Raw genomic sequence first — 24816 nt, 5'->3', positions numbered from 1 at the left:
TGTGTGTGATTTCTTTCTATGTGGTTACTTAAAGGAACAAGTTTAAACTCGTAGTTTCAATAACGATGAGGAATTAAAACAATCAGTTTAAGAGAAACTTCTCCGGATACCGCATAATTTCTTTGTAAGAGCTTACGATCCATTTGTTAAGCGCTGTTATCAGTGTGTCGCTGTGGATGGATAAAGCCTCGCGCGCACTACGACGGAACGGACGGAAACGACAGAACGGACGACTGGAAATTTTAAGATAGGGTGCGCGCATTAGGACGGAACCGCCGCGCCACGCCAGACTCGTCTTGGGTGTTTTAATCAAGTTCTCAGTCTGTGTTAAAACATTGTCAAAGATGCTTCAGTGCTTAGATGAAGAATTAATTATTGTTGCTGCATTCGTAATAGAAGAAGAAGAGGCAGAGAGAAGACGAAGAAAAGCCAGGTTTTGGGTACATAACATAAACACTAAAAGGTTAGCTTTGGGGGAGTTTCATACGTTATTCCCAGATTTGATAGACGACTCTTACCTGCTTGTCCCAGCATTGCACCGATTTCTTCCCAACAATTCTCTCTTCTATTAACGTTAAAATATTCAGGATGACGCATGTTGTACAGCTCGGTGAAGTTTTGAACAAGAGAAATTAACTTGGAGACATCCACTTTGGCTCAGAAGATATAGCTGGAATAGAGAAAATTTCCTTCCGTTCCGTCTGAGGTGTGTGCGCTTACAACACCGGACGGGACGGAGCCGACGTCGCCGACGGAGTCGACGCGCAGAATTTGTTCAAAAGTTCTTTTCCTCAGATAATCTGACTGACGTCCGACGCGTCTCTTCCGTCCCGTCCGTCCAAGTGCGCGCATCTCCATAACAATCAATACTATTCATATTTGAAAAATTCTGTCGTGTCCTTCCGTTCCGTCGTAGTGCGCGCGAGGCTTTACAGTTCGAATAATCACAGTTGTGGATTGTAATTGTAGGTCTTTAATAGGCTATGTTCTAATTTTCTGATTAAAATGCTTTATTTCTCTAGAATGTGACAATAAATAGTTTTACAAAACCAAAAAAACTATTTTTTACGGTTTTTGAAGTTTAGTTTATCAAAATGCCTCCATTTTGTTTAACAGTTGCTAGAGAGCTGAAATTTTCACTGACTATTTAAAAACCCTATTTAATGAATTGTGTAGAAAATGTTCGGTGCATAAATGGTCAAGTAATATAAAATCAAACGTTTAAACCTCTTCGTGGCACACTCTGTACATGTAGTCTGGAAGTAGAACGAAGAATAGGGTTAAGGTCCACTGTGAATATGCTTATTCAATGTTCTGGGCAGGGATATTCAGGATTACGGTTGGATTATGATTGTGGTTTATCGCGATTTGGGATATATTGAATAATCCATGACAAAACTGGATTATTCTCACAATATCTCATACAAAAGAGTTTATAACTTCTCTTTCATAAACTATTTACTTACTTATTCAAACTAACATCTTTTTAATTAGGCTTTTGTACAAATCCTACAATATTGAGAATTTTACAGTCGATAGTACTGGTTTTAAAGTATCGTTTTTTCAATAAGCCACCATTTTGTTTCAGTTGTTAGAGAGCTGAAATTTTCACAGAATATTTTCAAAGTCTATTTAATGAATTATGTAGATTTTGAAAATGTTTGGTGCACGAATGGCCAAGTAATACAAAATCAAATGTTTAAACCTCTTCGTGAGACACCCTGTATGTGTTTAATTTGTGTTTGTATTTACAATTCCAATACGGAACTGGAGATATCGTAGGCCGGAAGTGTATTATAAAGCTACGATGTTATGTTTGAGACACAATCTCTATGCACGATGAGGCAACCGAGCTTTCTACACATAACGTAGCCTTGGTGGGAAGGGTTGATTCAATGTCAATTTTGAGGTTAGTTCCAGTTCACCTTCCTCTTAATGCAGCATCTGAAATCTGACGCTGTCACAGACTTGTTCAAGATTAACATTGTGCACATGATGGGAGAGTGAGAATACCTCTTCACCTAGATTACACCATATATTGTAATCTAGGTGTCTCTGATGTCGAAACGATGCTAAGAGTTCGTTACCAAATATTCGGATCTATTCAGACTGACATTACTCTACATTCTAGGAGACAAATCTGAGACAGAGTCAGATTCCAGACACTGCACTAAGAGGAAGGTGAACTGGAGCTGAACTCGAAGTTCACAAGGCAGCCTCAGCCTCAGATGTGACGTTGGAAGTATTACATTTGAACTAGAAATGCTCCTACACGTGCAAAATATAATTCAAGTCAGGCTAAACTCGGATTCTCTTGACCACGAACACTTTATATAATACCTACCTGATGTGTGCCTACTTACGTTTGAAAAATGTCATACGACTACATTAGATTAGTGCTTTAACTGAGTCGAATAAGGATTCAATTTTGAAAATTGCGAGCGAAACCGAGGGCAACTGCTAGTGATATAATAAAAACAAACCCAGACAAATGTAAAATTTCGTAGGTTGGACAGATAAACAACAACAAATATTTACTACCAACAGTTTAAATATGTATAAATTACTAAATTCCTATTAGGGTTTACGAAATAAAATGTAAATTTATTTCCACAATTTTCATATTGATACAGAGATTACAATCATGTCTGCAAATATTATTAATGTGTTAGCAAAGATACTAAAAACATTTTAATTTCTGAATATATATTTTATTGGAAATTAGTCCACATGGGCAAGCAGTCTTTACATTAATTAATTTTAGTTAGTTTTGCCGGGTAAGTTATAGAGACAAAAGAAAGAATAACAATAAAATTTGAATTAAACTATCCGGCATGAAAAATATATTTAATTTACTTGAACTAATTGTCGACTTGAAAATGAAGATAAATGACAGGTGGTGTCGGAGGGGGGGAAGGGGTGAGAGAAAGGACCAAGGTCAAGCCCGCCCATATTCAGATAAGATTAGGGCTTCGGCTCCCTCAAGGCCAATCTGTAAAAGGAACAAATTAACGTTTTTCTTAAAAATTAAAATTGAAGTTGATTCGAATAATTTGAAGGGACTGCAGTTTTTGCAAATGTTCTGAATAATACATAGGAAATATCAAAGGAATTTGTTATTAAAATGATTTAACTAACCTTGTAACAGGTATTACAGCATTACTTGCGTGCCTAGTATTATAAACATGTGACATTTGTGGGAAAATGATGTTGTAATATTTATAGATATGAACTAAAAGATGTTTCGTTTTCTACTGCTAATTTTGCCAAAACATTTAGTCATCCCTATGAGATGGACAACCTTAATTAATACAATTAAAATACACGGAAGGTGAACTGGAGCTAAACTCAAAATTTACATTGAATCAACCTTTCCCACCATAGCAACGTTTTGTGTAGTAAACTCGGTTACTCCACCGTGCTTAGAGATCGTTTCTATCACATCGTAGTGTACTCAATTGTGTACCTGATGAGACAATGAGACTTCCACATCACATATTTATAGGTGTCTCTGATGTAAAAACGATGTAAATGTTTCGTTTTGAGCTTCTTCGTCGTCGACTTTCTTTGGATCTCTTGAGACGAACATGACTCCAGATTCCAGGAGTCAAGTCTGAGACAGCGTCAGATACCAAACGCTGCAATTAAAGGAAGATGAACTGGTGCAAACTCAAAATTCAATTAAATCAATATACGTTTTGAAAAAGTCCTTTTCCCACTGGCAACTAGAACTTGGTGAAATTTCTAACGGTAAAATATGCATTAGAAAGTAATAACAACATAACATAAATTCACACTTGCATATAAGACAATGTATGTTCAGTTGCATTCTTTTTTGGATGGAAGATAAGCTCTTTCACTAATCCGTCTCCGTTTCAATCAGAACTGAATGGAAATCCTTACAACAAACTCTAAGTTCTTTTTTTCACATGTTGTAGACTAGAGACATATTACAGTTGTCAAATTTACTGTCGTGGTTTTGCATTTGTAAAAATCTGTCTGTAAAGGAGTTTGTTACTGCATCTAGAATGATATAAAAAGTCAACTCTAATGGAATCGGTTTCTAGTTCAGTAGGTTCATGTTCTCTTTCGTAAGAAATTACTTTCCTTAATTTTTTTGGGTCTAATTTTAGGTTAGTGGCCAACTCTGGAACTGTCTTCAGTTTTTAAGCATCAGTAATGACACTGAATAAGTCTTTTCTCCGATATCTTATTTTTCCTTAATTTTTTGGTCTAACTTTAGGTTTAGTGGTCAACTCTGGAACTGTCTTCAGTTTTTAAGCATCAGTAATGACACTGATTAAGCCTTTTCTCCGATATCTTATTTAAAAAAAATACAAAATTTACAATCAGTTTAATAGGAGCCTGTAAGCTATTAATATGTTCCTTGTGCTAGGTTATAGGTTCTTTGCTAGGTTTATTTTGACAAGTATCTAATATATATACAACCGCATGTGTAACTGACTGACTGACTCACTCACTCACGTATTACTAATTCTAAACCTACTTCCAGATGAGTTAGAGACTTGAAATTTGGTACACAGATAGCTTTCCACGTGTAACCACCAGGAAAATCCCGAAAAGTGAGAATTTTTCATTTTCAACCCCCTCAAAAAAATTCCCAAAAAATCGCGCAATTCTTCACCCCTGCAGGCATTTTTTGTAAGCCCGATAGCGGGCGAACCGTTGGAGCTAGCTCGGATCTGACGGAAAATTCATGGTCAGGAATGAAGTGAACTACAAAAAAGGTCTAATGACTTTTTGCTCTATCTTCCATGGTTAAGCGACAAAACGCTCGAACATTTTGAAATTCCAGAGATTTTTTCGATAAAAAATAATGTTTCCAAGCCCGATAGCGGCCGAAACCGTTGGTCGTAGCTCAAATCTGATTGACCCTCAAATTAGCAAATTGCGCGATCTACAGAAAAGGTCCAGTAATCTTTTTGCCCTATCTCGATTGGTTTGGCCGAAAAACGTGATTATGTACAATTTTGTTGTAACATTTTACGCGAAACTTTGTTTTTGGGGTCGATAGCGGCGAAACCATTGGTCGGAGGTCAAAAATAAGACTAACGTTTTATTTAGGAAATAAGATGACCTACAAAAAAGGTCCAGTGACTTTTTACTATATTTCCCTTAGTTTTTGACCGCAAAACGCGATTAAGTGAAAATATTGGACATTTTCGCCTAAAAAATTTTACATTCCGGCTTGATTAGCGGCTAAACGGTTGGTCGTAACTCAAAACAAATTTTAAACGGGATTTAAGGAAATCACGTGATCTACAGAAAAGGTTCAGTGACTTCGGAGTTGGCTGAGCGTTAGCTAAGCGTCAATAGTAAAATAGGGACAGAGGAATATTTATTATGTTCACAGACACAATACCTCTCTAAAAAAGGCGCCAAGTGTGTCATTAACCCCCGGTAATATTAACCCTCCCCCCCGTAATACCGAATACTGGTAACATAATCCTGGGTAAGCTTAAATTAAACCCCCTGAAGATATTAACCCCCGTAACATTTAAACCCCCCCCCCCACCCGAATTTCTTGGCATGACTATATAAACTCCTGAGCAAATAAAACCCACTAAACAACTTAAAAATACTGACTTAAGGATCAAGTTTTTTTTTATATTTACACTGAACAATTCACAATAGCTGGCCTATGCAGACTTTTCTTATAAGCTCTGTACCGGCTAAACCAAAGGTCCCTACTTCAAATCTGAGGGCAAAATCCTCCTTCAATTTTTAAATTTCCGACAAGAAAGGTCCAGTCACTTTTTGTCGTATCTCTAACGGTTTAAGCCACAAAATGGCCTTAGAATCAAAACTTTGATTAAAACTGGAAAAATTCAATAAAATAGGTCTAATACTTTTCCAAATTCCGCTTATCCCCGAATTTGGCCAACACCCCAAAAGGGGGGCCTGGGGTGTGTCATTAACCCCCGGTAACATTAACCCCCCCACGGAAGTAATCTGGTATGACCAGATAACCTCCTGAGTAATTTAAACCCCCTGATGTCATTAACCCCTGGTAACATGAAATCCCCCCAGGGAATTTCCCTGGCATGACCTCATGTCCAAATTTTACCAATCACAAAATCCCCCTTATCCCCGAATTTATGCAAGCGTACATCATGGGGGCCTGGGGGCGTAGCCCCCAGCGAGCCGAAGGCGAGTTTTATACTATACAACTACACGGCACAATTATTTGAAATCTTTCAGTTTCTTTACGATTTCTGTAGCGGCATTCTTATCAAAGGCATGTGAGTTTGGGACAGTTCTGGCTTCGTATACTGAATAATATATTTTCTTTTCATTGAATTTCGATGGTAGGTGAGCATCAATTCTACTGGGCCCATCTCTTCTGCTGACATTTCATATTATTTCGTTCATCTTAAATTATTGACTCGTTGCCAATGTTCGATAGTATAGTGACAAACTTGTAAAGTTATGATTAATTCATTACAGATTCTAATACATAATATTTAATATTTTGTTGGTAACCTATAAAAGTGTGTCCTCAGGGACGTAGGGACGAGGGGGCGCAAGGGGTTTGGACCCTCCCCAAATTTTTATTTTGTTTTAATTACTTTTTAGCAAACGATTATAATTATTTAATTCAGTATTACTGACATGTAGGCCTACTGCTAAAATATCGTTCTCAACATTGAAACGGCCCAAGAACTCTTTAAGGAACAAAATGGGGCCTTACTCTCTGGCCACTACGGGAAAATATACTAGGTACAATGGCTCAGAAGTCAAGCATGTTACTTTTGTAAAACTCTTTTACGTGTTTTAAATTCTCAATGTAGAACTGTATAATATGCACTGTGTTTTTCAGTCAGTAAAAGCATCCTTTTTGTAATTACATTACTACATGAGTTAATCAATTTCAATTATTAACCCTGCACAGCCTACAAAAGCAGTGCCTCCATAATTAAGAATATCAATCGTCAGTACAATCTATGCAGAGACTTTGTGCTAAATTCAATACTTTGCTTCTTAAATTTGAAAGATTCGAACATTTTTGGGGGAGGTCCTCTAATATCGTCTTAATCCCCTTCCCAAAATTTTGCCTGGCTACGTCTTTGATTTGCGTGGGAAATGTGTCCACATGGTCATAAAGCGGTTCTAAGTACAGTCAATGTTGGTATTTAGTAAGAGTTTGCTTTACTCCAGGAGTGTTCATTTCCGGCTTATACCTGCTAGTTAAACTTACTCTAAGCACTGAAAAACCGCCGTGTCACTTATGTCTAACAATTCAACGATACTCACGAGCGGCAAGTCTGTAACCGCAAGTACCTGACCAAGAGGCCTAGTTTACCGCGAAGGGTACTGGTGAAGAGCCACACAGGGTATATAAGGATGCTTGTGTATTGCTCTCATATTCCTAACTCTCTACTTAAACTCATGTTGTACTGGTGCCTGATACTTCTGCCATTAATCACCAGAAGAGCAGCATAACTTATTGTTGTTAACAACGAGTACATACGTTGATTCAGTGTATGTTGTTATGTATATATATACTTCTGTTTATTAAAATATAAAGAAAATTTAGAAACATATCAGTTCAGACAAAATATACATAATTATTATAATACAAGGAACAAAGGTAACTTAGATATGGTAAATTTTAGGCCAGAAAAAACTAAGAAAAGTCATTTATGTATGGAAATTAAAATTTCATCGACTTACCTGATAACGCATGGACAGTTGGTATCGTTAAGTTTAAAAGTTCTATTAGTACTTGGTTGAATGACAAAGCCCTTTATTCGATTGACGAGTATTTGTCTTGTGACATTAGTGAAATAAAATTGTAATCTACTGTTTTTATATTTATTGTTTCTTTAAAAATTTATTTATTATTTCTCATTAGATAAAGCCTTGTGATGTCCATTTGTCCTGTGCCAGTTTTGAGGTCACCGTTACAAATTTGTTGAGTTGTAATTTGTTTTATTCTCTGTTATTACACCTTATATATTTTATTTGTTTTGTAATGTTATGAACTTATTAATTGCAGTTGTACATTAGTTTTTAGTCATTTATTTATTTTATTATAGGCTTATGGAACAATTTACTATAGAAGAAATTAAAGAATTTGCTATATACCGGCTATATATTGGCTATTATACTAATGTTATGAATTTTCTGACGATGTCAATTGCGTCTATATGTGTTTAAATGCAAATAAAGAATCTTGAATCTTGTTATTGCTGGTGTGGGCAGTGCATGTGTGAATGTGTCAGTTCTGGTCACGGTGTCCACGTCTTGTGTTCCCACGTCATGGCTTGTGGTCCGGACTGTCGGTCCAGAACAATAGCGGGTCTGCACAGAGAGCTCACGCCTTTCTGCAGTCCTTCACACACCGACTCTGCCCATTGAAGCCTTTCACATTGATGAACAAACTTAGCTTTAGTTTTTAGGAGAAGCCGATCTCCTTTTAAGCCTTATTTTGCTTTTTCATGGGCAAATGGCCTATACAAGGATCCTATCAAACAGAATAAGGGATAGAGTAGACGATACTGATAAAAAGTGAAACGGTCACAGACAGTTCCAATGTCCAACGCCTTAGACCTCTCGACCATCGATACTCCCAAAATAACCGACTTTCTTTGTAAGTTCATATACAGTAGTTGTACAGTTGGAGTTAGAACGAATTTTAGTTCTAAAAATTGTGATGTGGTGCTTTATTGGAGTCGTGGTCGAAACCGTTTATTCCTAAAATGGGTTCCTCGAAAGTTATTCATTAGACAGGAGGGACAGGATTAGAAAACTTGGTAGGGGAGTAGCATTATGCTGTGTGAATGTTGAATTTGGTTCCAGTTCACCTTTCTTTTACGCGAAGAATCTGAAATCTGATGCTTTTGTAGATGACTCCTGAAATCTGGAATTTCGATATCAAAGACACCTACAAAAATAGTGCAACCTAGGTGAAGAGGTATTTTCTGAGATCTCTGATGTCAAAACAATGAGGGAGAGGGGTTCGTTTCGAGCGTCTTCGTTCTTCGTCACCGACTATTTTTGGATCCCTTCAAACGAACGTGACTCCAGATTTCAGGAGTCAAGTCTGCAACAGCATCAGCTTTCAGATGCTTCACGTAAGAGGAAGGTGAACTGGAGCCAAATTCAACATTCACATCGAATCAGCCCTTTCTACCGTAACTGCATTATACTGATAAGATCATCTAAGGTGAAAATGTTGTCCTGCACATAAGATGATCACTCCACTTTAGCCGAGTATATTTTCTAGAAGTTTGGTTGACTCGGTTTTTCTGCTCTGGGGGTGGGCTAACGCCCTACAGGAGTGAGGCCTCTTTCAGGACTTTGTAAAAAAAATATGAGGCTTCTTGTCGACCTAATGTCATGTACTTATAAGGGTGACGTAATTATAGAAACGTAGGCCTCCTGTAAACAAGATATACCTTTAGGTATTTTGGATCTCATCAAAACCGTGATCAAGATCTATCGGTTAACCGTTGAAAACCACCATTAAAAATAAGGTTTCCTTGTTTTGTGTTTACTGCTTAAGACTCTAAAGTCCAAAAACACTTTCTTCATTTACATATAGTTCAGAACACTGGACTAGGTAGTATTTCATATTGGGGTTAACTCAGTTTCTAAACACAGTTATCTTTTGTTAGCCTAGAGTTCGCATTGAATAATGATTGAATGATTTTTAGATCTAATCCCTTTTTCACGATCAGGCAAACTGTAGTAAACATTCATTTTACACTTTGTTGAGTGTCTATAATCATCTATACTATACCATTGTTTTGCAACTTGGAAGTTTTACGGCTATCTCTTACAACCGAAACAATACAACTGGCTTTTATGACATATCCATTCTTCTTGTCATTCTATTGTCAATCCATCCGTTTCTTCAAAGACATTAAACAAGTCTGTGACTTAAAATGCGTTTCCAGATCCACGAAAATTGTCTCTTTCCATACCATAGTTTTAAGATTCCATCTTGAAATCTTCTATAAGAGTATAATATGATCAGTGACTTGCGCTTTGTAATTGACTTGAATATTCTGCACCTTCACATTACGGATTTTCTATCTCCCAACTATATAATAAACATATTTCTACTCCTAGACATTGAGAAAGCGTTTTCCAAAATTAATTACACCCGGATAGTCATTGATCGCTGACTCACGGACAATCATAACTTGCTTCTTACCGAATTAAAACATTTTGGTTTCATTATCTTTTATAGGATCCTATTTTGATATCAGGAAACAGTGTGTGAATCATACCTAAAGGACATCAATTGGAAACCCGTAATGGATGGTGAGCCAAAAGGATCTATATTAGGCCAATTGATGTTTACTTTATGCACAACAAACATTAGTACAGTACTTTAACAACATTTTCATTGTTGCAATCACGTAATCGATCTACATATGTTAAAAAGACTGTACACAAAATCAAAGGTGACATTGAATCAGTTGTACGATGTACAATTAAATATACCCTCAAACTTAACTCAAATGAAACTAAACCTATATGAATGGCTAACCTACACTATCGTTTGAGAAACTTTCTGAATAAGTAAACATTACTACAAAAGTTAAAGAAACATGTTTACATTGCTTTTTATCTTTGTGTTCTTTTTTTAGCAATTTCGCTTGTGCTGGTGTGACGTTTTTGGACTCTTCACTTCTCGTGATTGTGACTTGCATCTTGTGCAGTGACAAAGCCTGGACTCCAAGCAGTTTTCGGGTACGTTAAACCTTTTCTTTCTTTTCCTTATTTATTTCTTTTTAAGTAATAATTATCTTCTCACCTGAAGAAGAAGAAGAAGATAGATTTCAATTCTCCAAATGTTTCGTTAAACATTTTGTAAGATATAACGATGACAAATGTCCGAATCCTTTGTAAAAATATTGCCTTGTAATCTGAGACCAGTTTTAAACAATAACGTTCCTCTTGGATGGACGAATTCATAATTTATTCTATTACTGTAATTTTGCTGTAATATTTATTCGAAAAAAAATGTTGTAATATGTATAATACCTTTAAAAATTCCTTTGGAGGATTTTCATTATACGTATTTGCAATTAACTAATATACTTGGGGTACGGTATACTAGTACTTGACCTCTTCTGTGCATCTATAGAATTCTTAATACAATTGAAAAATGTTATATGCAAAAGTCAATGTGTATAGCACTGTCCCATTCCGGTACCAATATCAGAATGGGAATCCATCCAAAACAATTTTTTTGACACGCTAATGGTTATTGCAATTTGCTTCGCTAGAAACTAATTTAATAGTCACATTTCCGCAGATATTACACTAGATTATTTCACTCTCTTTCTACATCTCGTTTTTATCGAAATAATATGCGGATGTGCCAAATTGGCACTCAGGACGACTTGGCACTCTACCCTTCTATTATAAGAACGAAAAACATCAGAACAGAACTATTTTATTCTGTGGTAACCTCTGGCGGAAGGGAGATGGGCAGTGCAGGAAACAACCACGTTTGTGTCATGGGTGATGTTCCTGAAAAATCACCCCGATATGAAATAATAACAGGTTATTTTATACAGGTACAATTAATTAACATTTTTACGGACCCCACCACACCATTTTCTCCCTATAAAACAGCTGTACAAATAACAACAACAAACAATAAAAGTATTTAACCTGTCTCAATAAGTTAATAACTCTAATTTCATTATTTGACGTTTATTATTGACGATTGAGATTTGTAAGTATCAATTGAAGGTATAAAACGGTTATGGATCTTTGTTTTAAGAATTGGAATCCTAACTTTTGTCGTACAAATAAGTTTTTTGAACGTACAAGTTTTTTTAAAACTTTGATTCTCATATGTTCATCGGTATGTTTTGATATATTTACTCTGTTGAATATACTTGTGAAAGAAACAGGACTTTCCGGAAATTTGCCATCGTTTAGAGGTCCAAAAGAATCAATAACATTACTTGTCGAGATCTGCAATCTGATCTCTTCCTAAGATGAGTATTTAACCCAACACAATACTACAATCTAAGCTCAAATAAACAAATCATACCAGAGTGTTGTGACTGGCATAAGTCAGGAGTCATACAACCAGTTGTGTGTTAACACCATGTAGACTAACTCTAAAACATGCACTACAAATAACAGTACGCCAATTATAAAAGTGCAGAATACAGGCCCCAACAGGTCTGCACTCATCGACCTACCGCATAGAACTGACCGTAGGCCAATAGTAAATGGTACTTGTCATGGCAAAAACAAAATAGCGGCGAAAAACACCATCACTGAACGTTTTTGTATCACAGAACGCTAGGAAATGTCAGGAAATCCTATTTCCTTCACAATGCTTCCATCATCAAAAACAAACTCAAGTTTTAATATCGTGTACCTGAAGGAGAAAGTAGATTACAGTCATCGAAACGCCGCGTTTTTTAATCGTTACACTCAACGATTTGCGAAGTTCCATGATCCTATTCAACATTCAGATGAACGAATATCGTTATTTCAATTACCTCAACGTGTTTTATACATCTTCTCCGGTTCTAAGCATAGCTCATTGTTACTTTTTGAAAACAACTTTTGTGTCATTTTTTACATGATAACCTCCTAAAAATCACGTTTTTATACAACTTAGATTTGGATATTTTCAGTATCCGGAATTCAAAAATGTGCGATTTAAAATGTTTCAGGCTTTTCGAAACACTTTTCTCTAGAGGTAACCACTGTAAATATAGTCGCTCTTCCGAAGTAAAAATCTAATTAGAAACTTGTGACAAGCATACATCTGCATATTACTTTATTTTAATTAACATCTGCCAATTATTTAATCACTATAAAAAGATAAACCGCTCGCAAAGAAATCTAAACAGAAGCAAATATCTGAGCAGCCGCAAGCTGGATGAGAGGAGAGGAGAGTTAGTGACGGGAGAATCGAATACCTAAAAGAATTGAATACGGTATATTCAAAAGCACCTTTGATTCGGTATATTCAATGCGAATACAAGTATTCGAATACTTTATCTGAGTTGAGTATTTCTAACAGACAAGTGTAGACTTGTCTTACTTATTTTCCGTAATCCATTGTTCCTTGGTTATTTGGGATTATCCTGCAAAAAAGGTGGGAAAATCCTTTTGCCTTTTTGTGCCTCCTACAATCATGTCATACCCATGATTTATCAACTTCAGAAAACAATTTGTTTACTGCAGGTTTCGTCACCAATGAATGATCGTAGAAATAGAGTGAATCCAAAAACCTTCATGCGATTTTGGAAACCACTTAATGTGGGATTGATCATGTACAAGGATTGAGTGCGGACGAAATCATGACGGTATATAGGACTTTAACGTCTCTAATATAATCATCAATTACTAATTGGTTTCAACCTTATCTCATGCATTTAAAACTACAAGAATGAGCATTTCCATGTAGATTTGTTATCCATCCTGAATATGATTGTCCTTCTCAGAAATTTTTAACGAAAAACTAAAACTGTGTTTTTGAAACAAATTACTTTGAAAATTTCTCAAATGTCCTGGTACGTTTGGTTTCCTACATCAGTCAGCCTATTAGTGTTGTAGCAAGTTAAATGTATCTAAAACTAACAATTATAGACAAAATGTACGTTTCTTTTTTTTCTAAATCCTCAATGTACGCTTTAAAATGTTACTCAAGGCGTAGACAGTATTATTCCTAATGATGGGAAATGACCCAAAAGTTGAAACAATTTCAAAAAATGAGTCATGTTTACCTTGATTCGCTTGTTGCTTTCAAAGTGTGTTCAATTATTTTGTTTTGATTGACCAAACGCTTTTTCAAACGCAGTAAAAGTTCTTGATCGCTACTTAAAAATTGCAAGAATACAAGTTTACAAAGAAAATTACATGATGAATGAACAACATAACAATTAAAATACTGAAAACATAGTAAACAAATCAACTGTAAAATTAAATACTAACAGGAAACCAGCTGATCCATACAGATCCAAAATACAAGAGAAGTCCCTGATACTAACAGGGACTTCTCAAAAATTCTCTCCAGTCAAAAATAGATAATGTGTGATAAATATACTGTGTTTCCTGCATACAGCTATTTTCAACCTGGGTGTAGTTTAGGATCTTGGAAATGTTTGGTAAGAGAGATTTTATTTGAAAGTTCGAACAAATTTATTTGGGCGACCACACCACTACCTCTACCAAGATAAAACGAGGTTTCCGGGTGAGTTTATTACTCATATGTTACTTAAGGTTGTTGGCCTACTCTATTCGCGATTACTCAGTTGACCTGGTCCAGAACATTTGCGCTGTACTTGGCAAAACGTTCACAGTTTGTTTACATTCAGGCGCTAAAGATAGTAGCGTCAACGAGTGTCTCTCTTCTTCACGTGTCTTTTTTCGTCAACCTTTCCACAGTCGGAAGAGAGAACAAGAGTGTAATCGACTAAGCGCTCAAATAAAAAAGTCATATATAACAAAATGCATTTATGTTTTAATCTTTCCTTTTACAACATTCTTACTCAGAACATGTAAATACTTTGTTTGAGTGTAAAGTCATATATTATAAGCGCATTTCAAAATCGGTATTTTTTCTATAAGTTGATAACGAAAAAATCGTAATAAATAAAAACTTATCCGTGGGTGTGTTGATAATTGATTTGTTTTGTTGTCTAAATTTAATGCAGATAAAACCAAACATTGGCTATATTATCTTCTGTTTGTTTTGAGAAACGATTATCAACGTTAATCAGTCATGATTTTTGTTGTTGATAATTGGTTTGTTTTGCGTTGTCTAAATTTAATGCAGATAAAACAAAACATTGGCTATATTATCTTCTGTTTGTTTTGAGAAACGATTATCAACGTTAATCAGTTGTAAGTTTTGTTGCTGATAATTGATTTGTTTTGCTGTCTAAATTTAATGCAGATAAAACCAAACATTGGCTATATTATCTACTATTTGTTTTGAGAAACAATTATCAACGTCAATCAATTTACAAGTGATTTTCACCGTAGTTTATGGGTAAAGTTAACACTGAAAGGTTACGGGTTCAATTCTCGGGGAGGTCAAACGGGTTTTTTCGACCGTTTTTTCGTTAAAACGTTTAGAATAAAATATCAAATGCACTGGTGTGGAAAGTACAGCCTTAAAAAATGGAAACAATTTTCTGTTTGGTCTTACAGGACCATATATATGACTTCACAAAAGTCTACATTAAAAGCTTCAATAGGCTTCAAAATATAAAATATTGAGAAAATGTGTTACCCTTATCTAAGGCAATATAGATATGCATTAAGGTTAACAAAAACAAGTGACGGGGGTATCGTAAATTACTGAAACTATGCACAACACCCACGCGCGTCTCAGGCATACATCTCATCAATTTGCCGCCAACCTTATTAAAGATGGAATAATAGCAAATGAGATTGGGCGAGAGTTAATTGGCACAAATTGGGTTTTATTGGGTAGGTATTGTGACATATTGAAATGAAGACTGGCAACCAATAGTTACCGACTGTGCACGGTGAATTGTCCGGTATCGTGGTGATTCTATGGTAGATCTTCTAGCGACCTACTGATCAGGACTACCCAATAAAACTCAGATTAATCTACTTGCTGAATATGTGCAGTATCTATGCTCCTTGTTGGAGCTCACGAGATTCCGAATTCAGTATGCAATTTAATTTTCAATTTGGATTTTCGAGAGGAAAACCCTAAACGTTTTGTTAAAAAACAGGAAATTTAAAATTATAAAACAACGTAAATTATATAGAGCATTAAACAAGTTTGTAACCGACTACCTTGTGAATGGTTTTGAAAGGAAAATTGCAGACAATTTTGATTCATTTACATGTTTTAAGATATTAAATTATACAATTTTAATTTTCTTCACTTAATTGGTTGTTTGATTCTATAACACATTTTTCCAAACCAAATGCCGAAAAATAAAAGGATATCCTATTTGAGTTATCTTTAATATATCTTATTTTTCATATGACAGGATATATCAAGATTTAGAGCAAATGTGTACTCCTTTGACTCTAAATGTGTACAAAGGTCAGCATTAAAAACTGCCTCAAAACCAACTTAAAGTAGCAATAATCGATAATGTAATATTTACTTTAATTCAGTGTAAGAACGGCGTTTTTCTTTGATTTTACTAGTAGTTGTAATCGCACTAAAATAAGCAGGACATTTTTTATTCATAAAACACGTGAATTAAAAACAAGTTTTTAAACATTCCCTGGTTTTGATGAGGTGTTTAGTTTTCTCATTTTAAATTGTATTATAGATCACACAATGAGCTTTATAACTTAAAATTTTGAATTTATCTCTCACCAAAATTTAGATACATTTGAGGAAAACCATGCAGCTTAACAATACCATGGCAATACGTAGAATTGTAGGAAAGTTACAAAATGTAGAATTGCTGATATAATTTAAGGACTAACCGAAACCAAAAAAAATCTAAGAATATTAATTAAAATATGATAATATACCATGTCAAAACAGTTCCAAATGTTGTAGGTTCCATTAAACCTTTTGGAACGAAAGTTTCACCATCAGGTTTGTAAAAAGGTTAATATTAAAAGTGCCTGACCGTGATGTGTGTTCGTAGGCCAGCCATTGTAATTTTCGTTTGTCAAATGTCCCTATTTATCTTGTTGTAGTGTATCTGATATTTTTTTTTTAATTTTAAAGCTTTGACAACCCTATGTGAAACACTTTTAACTATTTTTAACCACTTGATGATGGAACCTTCGTTCCGAAGCATATAGTGGAACCTACAACTTTTGGAACTGTTTTGAGAGAGAATAGTACCGTATTTTAATTAATTATACAGTTCCGAGGCTATAGATAATGAATTTCAGTAATATTATAAATATAACACTAAAAAAGAGAGAACAGAAAGTCGAAGCTCCTTTCGCAGATCTCAAACTAGCTTGGAAACTATCAGGATCCACGTAAAAAGATCCAAGTCCCTCCATTGTCCAAATAACACTGATGGCAATCCAAATAGGATCAGCTAGAATCAACGAGAACATTAAAACACTATACTTTTTCTTTCCAAAAGAAATATTTCATCCAGCGAATACGGTAAGGAGAAAATCGAAACATCGTAAGACTTACAAAGGAGACAATGAAGAAGCATGTTGAGGGTTCAACAGACACTAGAGTATCAACTCAACTCAAATTATGTATAATTTAATGTAGTAATATCTGGCTTAAGGAAAGGCTTGTAAAAATCGATGGATGTTGAATTGTGATGTAGGTAAAATTACACAATTTAAAGAAATAAGATGTGTTTCTTGATGGTACATCTTGCAATGGCTATTGCTAAATTGATTAGTTATGTCAAATAAATCTTCTCAATTTATTTTCCATTGTTCATTAATGACCATTTACCCATTAATCATTATTCACATAAAGCACGTGTAACTTCGCTTCCGTATTTAACTAAATGCAACTCAAGAGTTGAGGCAATTCACGGTCAACGACGTTGTTTACTCTGAGAGGCGAAGTCATCCATCTCAAGAGCAACCGTTTCTGTGAAGGTCTCAATCTGTGTGATAAAGAAGCTTAGAACAATTATTTCCTGGTAAACATATGAATGGTGAGAATAACTTGGTTACGCGATGACACATTTGTGGATGTACCAATATAATATGTGTAAGATCTTTAAACCAGCAAACGTTGTGTTGCATCAACGCATTTGTGAGGAGTATTCTTGGATTTTGCTCATACCAACTCGAATTTTTGGGTTCTTTAAAATACAATATAAGTACGAAAAAGAACTGTCAACTAGAAAACGTTTCCTATATCAACGCAATATACCGACTCGAGTTTATGAGTTCCTTAAAATACAATTTAAAAAAAGTAGAGTTCTCGTGAACATCAACTATGTTGGGTTTGCAAAATCTATTTGATCATGAGACATATATTCAATAGCATAGTTCTCGGTTATTTCTGCTGTGAATTCAGTCATTTGAATTGAGTAGTCAAACCAAATATCGTAATAGAAAAGTCCAGAATTACATCTGAAATTTTTGCAATGATGAAATGTTCAAACGTCTGCCAGAGAACAGAGAATAGAAATAACTTGACGTCGATTTGGCGGCAGCAATACAATCAGTTCAAGCATGTATTAGTTGACGCAAAGTATGTTACCAGCTAGTTTCTCCCAGAACGCGTTTTCTTGCTTTACATGAAATGCAGTAGCAAATATGAAATATATGCTAGTTTTTTTTTTATAACACAGATAAGAATTTAAGAGAGTATTTTAATCTGAAATATATAACAGGTGTATATTTTATATAAATCTTTACCTCTATAAAGTATAGTGGATTAAAACTACATCTAGGGGCAAAGTAACATTCGTCCTAGACACAACCCAGAATAGTTACCCATCGTCATATTCCCTGGAATATATTTTCTCGAACAGCGTTTAAAGATGAGTTCCAAGACGAGGACATTACAATAAAATAATTGAGAAAGGTAACCGCAATAACTTTATTGCTTCCAGTCCCCCCCCCCCCCCCCCGGTGCAATAGGCGTTGTAAATTGTCAACTGCAGATCTGTACATAGTAAAGGTATCTGAGATGAAAGTACCCTAACGGTACATAACCATAAAAATGTAATAATCATGTTTTGAACAAAACAACAGTGAAACTCCTAGTACTTGTCAATGATCAATATATTTTGATCTTAGGATATATCTTTATTTGGGTAGTCTCATAATTATTTTAGAGAAAATATGTAGTTACTATGTAGCATATCTCTGAACATGAATATGGTAGAACATCTCCCGATCAAATCTCTGGATTATTCACCTTTAGAAGTTACAGTCAGCTATGTACACTTTGAATTGTCTTCAGGCTGGTTCACTTGTGACACATTGAATCCTCTAACAATTTCACTAAAAAGTTCAAATCTAGCTATAAACAGAGCCTTTCTTTCATTGATGTTGAGTCTCTACCAGGCCAGTTACTCACTGGAGGAACTTCGTTTATTCGGCTGTTGCTCTTTGTATGAGGTCCGAGGAACCTTCCAAGCCATAATGGTCCACGAAGGAGATTCACAATCTGATCCTGGTCCAAGATTTCAAATTGGACATCTAAGCAGGCAACTTGCTAATGACACCGCTAACAGGTTCTGAAGAACCTTCATCAGCTTTCCAGCAGTGTCTACGCGTGCAGACCTTGACTGACCTAAAAGACCTCGACAAATTTGGAAAAAACGACTAATGGAGAATACGCAGATTGATTCAACGTTCTAACTTCGATCTTCAGTTCGACGTGTTTTTTCTTTTACGTTTCCGTGGGATTTCAATTTCCTAAAATCGTTTTAGAATGACCCACGATTCCTAGTGATTTCTTCATTAACTATCTCCTGAAGGTACTAGCATCTACCGAAGTACTTTAGCAATAGCTTCTGTATATTACAATTTTGGAACTCAACAGAAACCGTACCGGAAAAAATAACTATTTTGTATATCATACTGTAGTAAATAAAAAGACTATACATTTCACAGCTGTTGGTGTCAAAAGTGTACGTTGCTTCCTTGATTGTGCAATGCTTAAACTTTAATATTATTGCGACGTTGAGAATAGCAGCTGTAAAATAATTTTACTATTTCCGCAACTATAGCAGGTTTTTATATGTAAGATAAAACACATAAACAGATTGGTTGTTCAATATATGTTCATTACATCTATTGACGAAGCTCTACCAGCCTTGGCGTGGTTTTGTCTGCGATGCTTTGTTCTTGAAAGACAGTTGAAGGTCAGCGCTTTTAATGCGGTATTGCAACATCAGATCACGAAGGAGATTTACATCTGAACCCATCTGCAGTTGCAATTATTTGTCGTGACTGATCTTAAACGTGTTTAAATTATTATTGTCCGTGGTTTAAAAATTAATTCAAAGCCATGTTGATGTTAGTAGTCCAAATTTGTAACCTGGTTATGATTGGTGTAGTGGACTCCCTCATGCAGCTCCTCCAGACCCGGACGTTTAGCGCCTACGGTGAGTTGGTAGAAGTTGATGTTTGGAAGAGCCTCACGGGTCATACGGCGGAGACTTCGGGCGTAGAAGCTTGGGCATTCCACGGCATCGTCATCGTCTTGGGGTTCAACCTGTACAGTGACAGCTGTCAGAAAGTAGCCAGGGAAAGTTGAGGAGGCTATGGTGGGTGTTTGGAAGAGCCTTACGGGTCATACGGTGGAGACTTCGGGCGTAGAAGCTGGGGCATTCCACGGTATCGTCATTGTCTTGGGGTTCAACCTGTACAGTAACAGCGGTAAGAAAGTAGCCAGGAAAAGGTTAGGAGGCTTTGGTGGGTGTTTGGAAGAGCCTCACGGGTCATACGGCGGAGACTTTGGGCGTAGAAGCTGGGGCATTCCACGTCATCGTCATCGTCTTAGGGTTCAACCTGTACAGTAACAGCGGTAAGAAATTAGCCAGGAAAAGGTTAGGAGGCTATGGTGGGTGTTTGGAAGAGTCTCACGGGTTATACGGCGGAGACTTCTGGCGTAGAAGCTGGGGCATTCCACGGCATCGTCATCGTCTTGGGGTTCGACCTGTACAGTAACAGCCGTAAGAAAGTAGCCAGGAAAAGGTTAGGAAGCTGTGGTGGGTGTTTGGATCTTGAAGGCTAGGGAATACCAATCACTACACTTTACAATTATATTGCGGGAAAAGCATGACAGAGAACAAGGCCATGACAAAGGACATGTAACTGTATCACAGAACAAGGATACAGAGTTAGACTCCAAAGATTTGTTGGGAATAGCTACAATAAACCATCAACTATTATTAGAACACAATATCTTGAAGTAAAAACGCCTAACTAGGTTTTAATACAAATTTTAGGTCAATTTCACCCTTTAAATGTCAAGAGTTAATTCATTGTCAAGGTAAATTTTCCTCCAGTATTTTCCTCCACTGGGAAAGAAGATATCAACTTTGCAAGCTCCTCTGTTAGACCAAATTATGATCCCACTGAAGCAAAACATAACATATAAAAATAAGGTTTTGGGAATTCTGTGTCCTTTGGTCCAAAAAGGTAGGAAGAGGGCCCACTGGGAGAGATAAAACAGGGACTGTTACGTTAAATCTATTCGACTTTGGTCTACGTAGAAGGAACTTGTCATTTTCATCTCTAAACTCGATTTGTGGGAGTTACGCTAGATAACTCTCTGACAGTTTAAAAACTAATTATACTCATACGACAGTAGCGAATGTTAGGCACAGACGTAGTGCAGCATCGAACTGGTTTGACTTTGGGACCTATTCCAAACGTTCTGTATTGATTATTCCTGTTTTGACTCGACCATGCTCCTCATTTTACCAACTTTTAAATTGCCCAATTTTTAAATTGTCGTTTGGTAAAGTCTTTGGCAAGCAGTATCAGCAGCAAGGCTATTTTCCAAGTTCCAAGGCTCGTATGTCCACTCGGCATGTTCATTAGTTCTAAAAAGAACGACAATAGGATCACGCCAACTAGGTCATCGATCTATTCCCACATTTTGATGATGATAGTCATTACTAAGAACGCCCTACGGAGAAGAATACAGTAAATTACTTTTTTGGAATCCGAAACTTAAAGCTCAAAGCGAAGAGAACGGTTACCCTTTGAGACTTTCTGAGAATCTTTGCGTTTCGATAACTTCTTTGCAAACTCATTTTTAGGCAACACCTTGACATGTTTGCACTGTTACCTTTGCTTCTTCAACAAACTAAATTTGTCCAACTCTATCTTTACTTTTGCCTTTTGAGAAATTCGTCAATAGAGCATTAAATGTTCAAACTTAGTGTTAATTCTTAGCAACTTCACTTCCCGGTGTTGTGCATTATCGCTTATTCTGAGGACTAACGCAAAACTGCTCAATTATCGAAGAGCATAGTAAGATCATGCCTGTCTCTACTTTAGCCATTTCCCAACAGGCCGAAGCACATACGGTCCCGGGAACCACCCTTACAGTTACCATCCTGGAAGGAAACTTCCATCCGAAACAGATTGGGCAAATTTGGAGAAGGTTTGCACATCAAAATCACATGATGGTTCTCCGTGCAACATTTCCGGTAGTGGAATGAATCTCTCCAGGAAGGAGTGGGCCCTACTAAATTTTCGCATTAACGTGGGTGAATTCAATGTCTGTGACTACAACCAACCTATAAGTCACGTAGCGAAAGCACATTCTTCTGATTTATTTTGCAGAAAGTTCGGCAACCCTAAATTGACTGACGGGTTAGACTTGATTGTGTAGATAATGTGTGATAATTGTGATTGTGTAGAAGATAATTTTTTGTTTCCATTCAATTTTTTGTTTCCATTCAACTATAGACACGTACAATGCAAAGTTCCAATAACATCAAACTCTATCAATTCGGTTTGGAGCATTTGTCAAGTATAAATTAACCTAGGAATTCTTACTGTTATCACATCCTTGTGAGTTATACTCGTATACATTAATTTAAATCAAACATAACCTTCCCTTGCATTCTAGGCCAAGAATTTTTATGCTTATGAAACCAGGTATAGGTATTACCTCAGTACATATAGATAGATGTATATACAGTAACACTCCAAAAAGCTTTTGTTATAAGGGCATTAGACAATTGAATTCACTGCCACCTAACATGCCCTTTGGTGAGTTTTAATGTAAAATAAAAAAAAAAAAAACACTCTTGCAAGGGCATATCCCAGTCATGTCCAGCATTTCTAGAATGTAACAGAATGTATTTTTATCCATTTAGCATTGTTTTGCACAAGTAGCTTGATGCTCTATAGGTTAATAAATTTTTGAGGTGTTATACAGAAATTTTTAACTGTGTTTTATACACTACCATGTTCATTACAGGACTGGTTTTTGTTTTGCGAAAAACACGAAATAAAACAAAAATACATGTTATGAACTAGTAGCCCGAGATGTAATTACCGAATAGTTATAACTAAAAATGTAAATTCTCGTGCCTGCCTCAGCTTGCTGTTTTCGCCGCTTCGGTCGCTTCTCTCGGATAACTTACATCAAGTTATCTTGTTTCCAGTGGATTGTATTTAAAAAAATAACATGATCATGAGTGGTGTGTAACATTATAAGGGAACACGACGTTCAAGAATACACATCTGTCCTCTATATCGTGTGTTAAGTCCTAACTGTGTTTTTAGTTATTATTTTATTAAAATATCAAACATGTGATGTTTTTAGCACATAGAGAAGGCGAATGAGGAAAATGCTTACAAGGGAAAGTTAGTTCGATAATTTTTTAACTTGCTGATTCAACACATATATAAAAGCAAAAATAAGTGACTTGCTTGAGGTTATTGGTTAGTCAGACAGGTTCTTCTAATCCACTTTGAAGATATATGTTTTATTTGTAAATATGTACACAATTCATTTTCTAAATTTTATTACATTTAAGTAACTTTATTATTTCTATTATTTTCACTTTTGTTTAAATTTTTGTGCTAGGTGTGTGTGTTTTTGTCAAGAGAAAAGAAGTTGTAATGTTTCACATTTAATTATATTATGAACGCTACAGTGTGAAGTTGACAATTATCGACTGTTAATATATAAATAATTACGTTAGTTTAAGTTCTGCAAATCATAGGTATTTAATAATATGGCTAGTAATCCCAGGGAAAAGTCTATATTAGTTTAATAGTTAAATACTGAAGGAATAAAATATTTCTTATTCTTATTCCTATTTTGGTTTTCATGGTACTTGAAATAAACATAGGCCTTTAAATAATAAACAGAAGCCGGTAGGCTATAAGTGTTTGGAGGTTAGATTACAGAGAACACAAATTGGTGACTTGTCATATGTTTTTCTTGTAACAATGTAACTACCTCATCGTCAGGATCAGGACCAGGCGCGAGGGATACTCGCTTAACGAGGAAACGACGACGCTCGGGGTCCAGGAACGACGATCGTCGGTTCGACATTCCGGGAGCAACGAGAGCGCGACTAACACACGCGAACACACGAACGCAACTAAAACTCTACAGTAGGAGTGTCGCGTCTTTTGTTGTCTTTCGTGGTGGCGTGGTGAGGGGGAGGGGGACTTACTACTTTGATTGATGGAACTACGGCCACTTAACCAGAACATAACAACTTAACATAACTATAAATATAAACAATGTTACAGCAGCACATCGGTAGTGTAATAATATGACCTTGGGGTTTATTTGCGCACATTCGTATGCACAGTTTTCGAATCGAAAGATTTAATTAAAAGTGTGGGCTAATTTTAACTTTGGCGAGGTGGATCAATTAGCGCCTATTCATTAGCACACTCGGAACAGCTGACTGAACTGCTTGAGAGAAATGGATCACGTGATCTACTAGCCAAGAATGATACTACGAACTTATAACGATCAAGGGTTCTCAGAGACTTCTAAAACTCTTATTATGTGAGTTCTTAGACCACAAAGCAATGGCTTATCAGTCTTTGACTTTCTTTTCTTTATGGTCCTTGAGAGCAGATGTTCAGATAAGAGAATAAATTGAGATTCCATTCTTGGTAATTGATACGGGGCAGAGTACGATAAGCGGGCCCGAATTTTATATCGCTTATTACAATCATCGATACTTTATATATCGAATACCAGAACTATCAATTGATATCGACATTATTTTGTAAAATACTAACTTAAAGTCACATGTTTCAAATTGATAGGATTTGCGTAAACAATAATTACGTAATGTCATAAATAATAAAGGAACTATAGGCCTAGCCATTAATCAAACGATAAAATTAAGACAGTTGATAGTCCTGACGTCCTTAGGCGTGCCACAACGCTTTGGTAAGATTTGTTTATTTTAA

The 24816-nt window shown here is 35.9% G+C and overlaps 1 protein-coding gene across 1 annotated transcript in view; it reads right to left on the bottom strand.

The window, feature by feature from the left end:
- LOC124366940 (solute carrier family 12 member 1) overlaps window positions 1–23987 on the bottom strand; it is a 227806-nt gene extending 203819 nt beyond the window's left edge. The window contains exons 1-2 of the mRNA XM_046823553.1: window positions 23840–23987; window positions 19946–20122 (exon numbers count right to left, since the gene is read on the bottom strand). Of these exons, the coding sequence (XP_046679509.1) occupies window positions 19946–20122; window positions 23840–23935 (273 nt within the window). The 5' untranslated portion in view covers window positions 23936–23987. The remainder of the gene's footprint in view (window positions 1–19945; window positions 20123–23839) is intronic.
- Between the last annotated feature and the right edge of the window lie 829 nt (window positions 23988–24816).

The sequence above is a fragment of the Homalodisca vitripennis genome, chromosome 7 (genome assembly GCF_021130785.1).
Source record: "Homalodisca vitripennis isolate AUS2020 chromosome 7, UT_GWSS_2.1, whole genome shotgun sequence".
In the NCBI taxonomy this organism is placed as follows: domain Eukaryota; kingdom Metazoa; phylum Arthropoda; class Insecta; order Hemiptera; family Cicadellidae; genus Homalodisca; species Homalodisca vitripennis.
This window is presented reverse-complemented; position numbering and strand designations above follow the sequence as displayed.